Source organism: Teleopsis dalmanni, unplaced genomic scaffold, assembly GCF_002237135.1.
Source record: "Teleopsis dalmanni isolate 2A unplaced genomic scaffold, ASM223713v2 unscaffolded_contig_2355, whole genome shotgun sequence".
Taxonomy (NCBI): Eukaryota; Metazoa; Arthropoda; class Insecta; order Diptera; family Diopsidae; genus Teleopsis; species Teleopsis dalmanni.
In genome coordinates this window covers 1-7213 of record NW_024033737.1, presented here as the reverse complement: position 1 = coordinate 7213, position 7213 = coordinate 1, and the positions used below count along the sequence as shown (strand labels likewise).

Below are 7213 nucleotides of genomic sequence, written 5' to 3'. Positions count from 1 at the left end.
TTTTTTTTTTTTTTTTTTTTTGCGGCAAGGAGGAGTGGAATGCCGACGCACTGACCACAATCCGGCGGCCCGGAAAGTGAGTGTCCGACTTGCACGGACTAAACCAACTCCCCCTCATTCCTAGAGACCTTGTCCTACCCCGGGACTACGTTAGTATTACTTCAAGGTAGGGTCTCTATTAGTCATCTAAGACTTCCATCGGTGTGACCTGCGTCCAGGCCCCGCATCTGCTGCAGGTGATTAACCTTATCCTTCGTCTTTGTGTGATTCATCTGTTTTACTCCAGTTGTCTTCTGTCAAGATCTACTTTTTTCAATCTCAGGATCTTTTCAGCAAACATTTTTACGCGATCCCAGTTTGTTATGTTTCCGATCATTTTTCCCGTTACCGTCCTGGGAGTGAAGGTACCAACTTGCATTGCAAGTGCTTCTCGTTCGGGCAACCACTTATTGCACTCAAAGAATGTGTGTTCTGCGGTATCATCCTCCGCTCCGCAATATATGCAATTTGGTGACTCTACTTTGCGCATGCGATAGAGATAGCTGTTAAAGTATCCATGTCCCGACAGAAACTGAGTGAGGTAGTAGTTAACCTCGCCAAAGTCTCTTGCTAGCCAGGTTTTTAGATCTGGGATAAGCCTTGCAATCCATCGTCCACGGTTATCTGAGTCCCAGCGTTGCTGCCATACTGCAATGGTTCTGCGTCTTACCAACTGCTTGTCGGTGTTGTTGTTTCCCATTCGTTTTGCCTGCCAACATGTTTTTCGCTCTTGAGCCTGTAGGTCAATAGGAATATTTCCAGTAATCACGAGAACCGCTGCTTCTGAAACGGTGCGATACGCTGAACATATCCTTAGAGCTGCTGTTCGCTGCACTGACGCTAACGCTCTTCTTCGGTATTTTGCTTGTAGTGCGTCTGCCCATATTTCGCTTCCGTATAGAAGAATGGAATTTACCGTAGCCATGAGGAGCTGTCTTTTACTCTGTGTGGGTCCCCTTATGTTTGCCATAAGTCTGCTCAATGCTGCTGTAGCTTTGCCCGCTTTAGATGCCGCTTCCTCAATCTGAGCCCAGAATGTTAGTCTGGAGTCCAGTCGAAGGCCTAAATATTTGACTGTTTTTTGCGACATTAAAGTTTTGTCGCATACTCGCATTTCGACTTCTAGCTGTATATGCTTTCTTGTGAGAAAGATCAACTCTGTTTTCTCCGCGGCGAGTTTGAGTCCGTGATCCTCTAACCATTCCTGTGTTCGTATCATTACCATGGTTAGCTTTCGTTGCGCTTCTTCTATATTTCTTGCCTTTATCACTGCTGCAACATCATCTGCAAATGCCACCAGATGTGTATCATCCGGCATTTCCAGCTCTAAGATACCATTGTAATTATCATTCCACAGCTCAGGTCCGAGAACTGATCCTTGCGCTGCTCCTGATGTGATTTGTTTTTCTTTTGGTCCGTCGTGGGTGTCGTAGACTAGCACGCGATTTTTCAAATAACTAGCTATTATATCCATCAGGTAGCGTGGTACTCTAAACTTGTTTTCCAATGTATTGAGAATATCAGCCCATCTTACACTATTGAACGCGTTTCGTACGTCAAGTGTTGCAAGCAAGACAATGTTTCTCGAATAGTGGTTACCAGTCTGTGCAGTCTTTACAGCCGTAACTATATCTTCTATTGCACCTAGCGTGCAGCGTCCTGTCCTGAAACCGTGCTGTCTCGGTGACAAGCCACCTGCTAATTCGATTGCTGTTGTAAGTCGAGGCTTGATCAGTCTTTCAAGGAGTTTTCCAGCGGTGTCGAGCATGCAGAGTGGTCGGTATGCTTCAGCACGTTCTGGGTCGCCTTTACCCTTACTAATTAAAGTTAGTTTCTGTTTCTTCCAAATTTCCGGAAAGTTGCCTTCCATTAAACAAGCATTGTACATTTCTAGTAGTACATGTGGTCGTTCATTTGCGATCACTTTTAGTATCTCAGCCGGTATTCCATCTGGCCCCGGAGCTTTATTATTTTTTAGCGCGCTAGCAGCTGCAAAAAGCTCTTGTAGAGTAAATAGGGGTGGCATTTCTCTCAGGAGATCATCTGATCTACTTGGGAGCACCTCATGTGTCGGGAATAATGTGTCAACTATTTCCTTCATTTTTTCGCTTCCTAGTGATGGGGTGGGTTGTCTGGCACCCAGCTTTTTAGTTACAATCTTGTATCCGGTGCCCCATGGATTGTTGTTTATATCTTCTCTTAGTTCTTCCCACTTCGCCTTTTTGCTTTGTTTTATGGCTTCTTTCAAATTTTTCTTAGCTATTTTAAACAGCACTTTCCAGTCTCTGAGTGCCCCTGAAAACATATCCGACACAAGTGTTATATCTGGAGTTGTGGCTTCACATCCGGGTCTTCTGAATGTTGTAGCGAAACTTAAGTTTGCTACTACAAGCCCCAATCTAGACACCATGTCAAGTACTCGTCGACCGCGTGAGTTTGTCGTCGTGGAACCCCATTCGATTGCTTTAGAGTTGAAGTCCCCTGCAATAATTAGGGAGCCTCCGATTTCTCTAGCCTTATCTTCTATATTATGGAGTTTGTTTTCAAATTCACCAATAGTGTCATTGGGTGTTAGATAGCAGCTAATAACAGTGTAGTCATTTGTCCTCACCCATACAAAACCTTCCCCGCTTCCATTATTCACAGCGTTAAGTGTTCCTTTTGATGGCGTCCAGATAGCTGCGGTTCCAGTGTGGTCCTCATACCATCCTGTGCTACTACTTTTCTTGTATTGCTCGCTTATGATGACGACGTCGATTTTTCGTTCTAGAACTAATTGGGAGAGCAGAGCGTCAGCCGTCTTGCTCCTATGCATATTTGCTTGGAGTATTCTCATATCCTTTTGCTAGCTTCACATTTATGGGAACCCGGTATGTGGTCCACCTTGATGCATCCTTTACTTGCGCAAATGCAGCATTTTGGCGGCCTTGTGCACTCTTTCAGCTTGTGTCCGCTTTCTCCACATCGAATGCATAGGCCTTGACCTTTTCTGTCAGGTCCTTTGCAATTGTATTGAAGATGTCCTGTTTCAAAGCATCTGTAACAGCGTTTTACATCTTGTAAGAGTTTAATTCTGCATCTTACTAAGCCCACACGAATACGTTCCGTCTTTTGTAGTGTTTTAGCTGCTTGGCTTGATATGCATACATAGGCTCTCCGTTGTTCTCTGGTATTTGCACCAGAAATTTTTACATCCATTTGCTCCGTGGGTTCTTGGAGTGCAATTCTTACTGCCGCTCTTACCTCATCATCCGTTGTAAGGCTATCCAAGTCGCGGATTTCTATTTTTGCACGGGGTTTCAATTCAGTTACTTTTGCTACATCTCCCATTGTTCCTTTTAATTCGGCATAAAAGTCGTTTTTTTTACCACCTTTTCCTAGTTCTAAAAGTACAGCCCCACTCTTAGTTTTACGTATGGACCGGATGGCCACCTCTTCATCATCTGGTTTTATCTTCGTTCGGAGGTCCTTAAGGATATCCGCGTATGTGTGTCCTTCGTTTGGTTTGATGAGGACAGCTTCGGGTTTCTCACGGATCCTGGGCTTCTCTTTTCGTTTTGCCGCTTTCTTTGGAGGTGCTTCAGGCTTTTTTGACGTTTTTTGTTTTTTGGCTGTTACCTTTACCCATTTTTCTTCGTTTTTTCCTTCAGCGCCTTCGGTGGGGGCTTCAGATTCTTTCATTTTCAGCTTTTTCTCTGGTGTTTCCGCCACTGGGCTTGTAGCTGTACGTTTTTGTCGCTGCACGGTTTGTGTGTCTACCGCATTGGTATCCCTTCGTGCCTTTTTTTTGCTTCTGCCTTAAGCCAACGACGGTGGTAGTAAGCCATCGTATCGAACTGCGTCGCCAGTTCGTGTACCCCCTCTTTAATGTCCGTCGAGACATTTCTTTGCCGATTTACGGCTTGCTTTATTTTGTTTAAGGCGACTATGCATTTTTCAAATGTCATCGCCTCTTCACTCTTCATTCTCTGGGTAATATCATTTCCCGGTGAAATGAGTACATTTGTTTGTGGTGGCACCTTTGGCGTGCCCTCGTCCATTGCGGACTTCCTTTGGCCATCCTGCAGTGGCACTTTCGGTAACATCTGTGGTGTGTTAATATCATTTCCCACTGAAATGAGTACATTCTTTTGTGGTGGCACCTTTGGCGTGCCCTCGTCCATTGCGGACTTCCTTTGGCCATCCTGCAGTGGCACTTTTGGTAACATCTGTGGTGTGTTTTTGTTTTCTTTATTCATATCGATAGGGTCCAAACTCCTAGCCGCTATCGATGTTCGATTGTATAGTCGCTCGTAACGATCCCCATGGTTATCTATGCAAAGCAGGGAGGCCATGCGAGGGTTGACACAATTCCTTATGGGAGATTGTGTTCAGAGCCAGGATCTGGCGCAAGTCAGGAGTACTCTCAACTGAGCCTATACCACCAACTTAATGGTGACGAGACATCGAACGTACTTGGAGACTTGCCAAGTTTTAAAAGGACGAAGGAAGATGTGGCATTAACCTGGAAGCCATTTCTATGAGATTTCACTCTCATATACTCAGGTAACAGAATACCACATCCGCCAGCCCAAAAATCATCGTTTAAGTAGTTTGTTCCAGTATGCCATAATCAGGATCTTACTGGGCTCAATCCTGATGGGTGTTTAAAACCCTGAATTCATAATCACGTCTATTTGATATGCATTGTCTGTTTCGGTGTGCATATTTTCTGCTTACGTGCCTAGTATAGTTTTCGTTGGGCACGAAAGAACTCCATCGATGGTGCAGATGCTCGCTCTCGGAACAGTGCACTCCCCTGTATCCCTCGATGATGCGCAGCTGTTTAACCACTCTCTGCGCACTTGGATGTCCCTCGTTGCCATCCCGGGATGGTGGACGCTTACTTAGAGCCGGCGTCTACTCGGCTCAGCTCAGGAGCTTCTCAGGGTTTTTGTGACCTTTTACGTCACACCCTCCGACGCCTGGCTGGATTTTAGTCGCCTCGTACGACAGGCATGCCTTACCGCGGGAATATTCTAACCCCTATCCCGCAGGGGGAATAATAATAATAATAATAATAATAATAATAATAATAATAATAATAATAATAATAATAATAATAATAATAATAATAATAATAATAATAATAATAATAATCCGCCCCACGGAATTGGAAGGTACCGTGGGATGCCGAGCTCAGGCAAGCGGACGGGTCCATAGGTTGCGGATAATGGAATGGCCATCAGATATGATGGTTAGCTGCGAATAAGATGAAAATTAAATAAGCAGTCCCGGACAATGAGCGGAGGCTGTCTATGAATGTGATTGGGGTAAACGAAGGGGCTCTTTTATCTCCAAGAAAAGATCACAAGATTCGAATCCAACCTCGACAAGGCGAGCTGACACCGCCTTTGAATAAGTGTCTCCCCCAAAATCTCTAAAACCCTTCTATCTCAACGTCTGTTTTCGCTATTTAGTGCGGCTGGGATTTAAATAAAAAACCTAAAGCGACTGACTCAGAATGGGCGGCTTTTAGGTCAGTGTCTGACTCCATGTTAGGAGCGGCTGGACGATATACCTGGTAGTAGGTATAAAATACCACCCCGTGTACTACGAGGTGTGAACAAATAGTACACAATGCAGTCACAAAATAATGTAAATCTGGGGAGATCGGATAACCCCACCGCGTCGGGATCGCATAACTCTCGCGTGCAGGATTTGGTACCTGGGTCCTGTTCGACAAGTATGCCACAGAACAACAGAAATAGAACACCTTTGCAGTCCGGTGAACAGCATATACATTCCGATATAGCTCTTACCGTGGCTGGCAGACCACGACAGCGCAGAAAATGGACTAATACTATAAATGAAGATTTATTACGCGCCTACTATATAGCTACAAACAATGAAAGAGATATGACAGCATATCGAACTACACTACATACAATATTCGTTGGGCACCATCCGGACTATAATGTATCCGAACAGCGACTAGCAGATCAAGTACGGGTTATTCATAGAAACAATCTTATACCAGAATCAAGACGAAACGCTATCAAAGAATCGGTTGCCGAAGTAAGTAATGATCAATCGACAGAAACTGCAGAAAATGAGCAAGTGCAATTTGAATCAACTAATACTTCTACAAACGTACATGTACCAGGAACACGTAATAATGTAAATACGATAGAAGTGGAAAATGAACAACCACCTCCTGCTTTAAATGTAAATTTAATTGATGTCGATGAAACCACGGATCAGCAGGAAGATGTAAGTAATGAACAAATGAGACTTAGAAGTAGTCAGCATAGCTTAAATGAGATTTTTGAACAACAATTTGACATTTACAGTAACCTTAACCCTCTTTTAAGGCCACGCATTCCGAAAATTAATACTAGTAAGAAGCTAAGTTTTCTTATTGAAACACTTAACAATGATGCGATCCTGACAAAACTGAACAATGTGAGCAATTTGCAAGAATTACATACTATTGTATATGTATCAGCTATAACAATTGCTACTACAATGGGATGCAAGATAGGACAACCCAGAGATGGACCACGAAGAGCTGCAATTTATGGAAATAAGAGTAATACGCTACGAAGAATACAAATTAAAATTGATCATTTAAGAGGAGACTTAGAAAGAATAAATAAGTACATTGAAGGTAATCCTACAAGAAGACTTAAAAACAGGATCAATAAGATATTAAAAACATACAATCTTCACACACGCTACGAAACAAATCACACGAATATTATTAACACAAGAGACACTATAAAACAGAAACTATGTGTACAAGTAGCGAGACAGCGTAAATACAAGTTGTCGAATCAAAGACGAGAAAACAATAGACTCTTTAACAACAACGAAAAGCAATTCTATAGAAAAATACGATCCAATGCCAATACGTCAGACGACGTATATCCAAGTAAGAATAGTGCAGAAAATTACTGGAGTTCACTGTGGTCCAATACACAAAAACATAATGAATCCGCTCTTTGGATTGAAAAAGAGAAAGAGAAATATCAAGAAAAAAAAATGTCAACTTGTTTAATTACATGTGATCAGGTCAAACGAATTATAGCAAAAACACACAACTGGAAATCTCCTGGACCAGATCACATACAAAACTTTTGGTTTAAAAGATTTACTGTAGTCCATCAAAAATTAACTGAACTTTTAAATGAAT

At 42.9% G+C, this 7213-nt stretch overlaps 1 protein-coding gene across 1 annotated transcript; it reads left to right on the top strand.

Annotated features, from left to right (window-relative positions):
- Window positions 1-5658: 5658 nt before the first annotated feature.
- On the top strand, window positions 5659-7160 carry LOC119664642 (the record flags this gene model as incomplete). Its single annotated transcript, XM_038074100.1, has 1 exon — window positions 5659-7160. A coding segment is annotated over exon 1 (1502 nt), but the record flags the coding sequence as incomplete, so codon positions are not given.
- Between the last annotated feature and the right edge of the window lie 53 nt (window positions 7161-7213).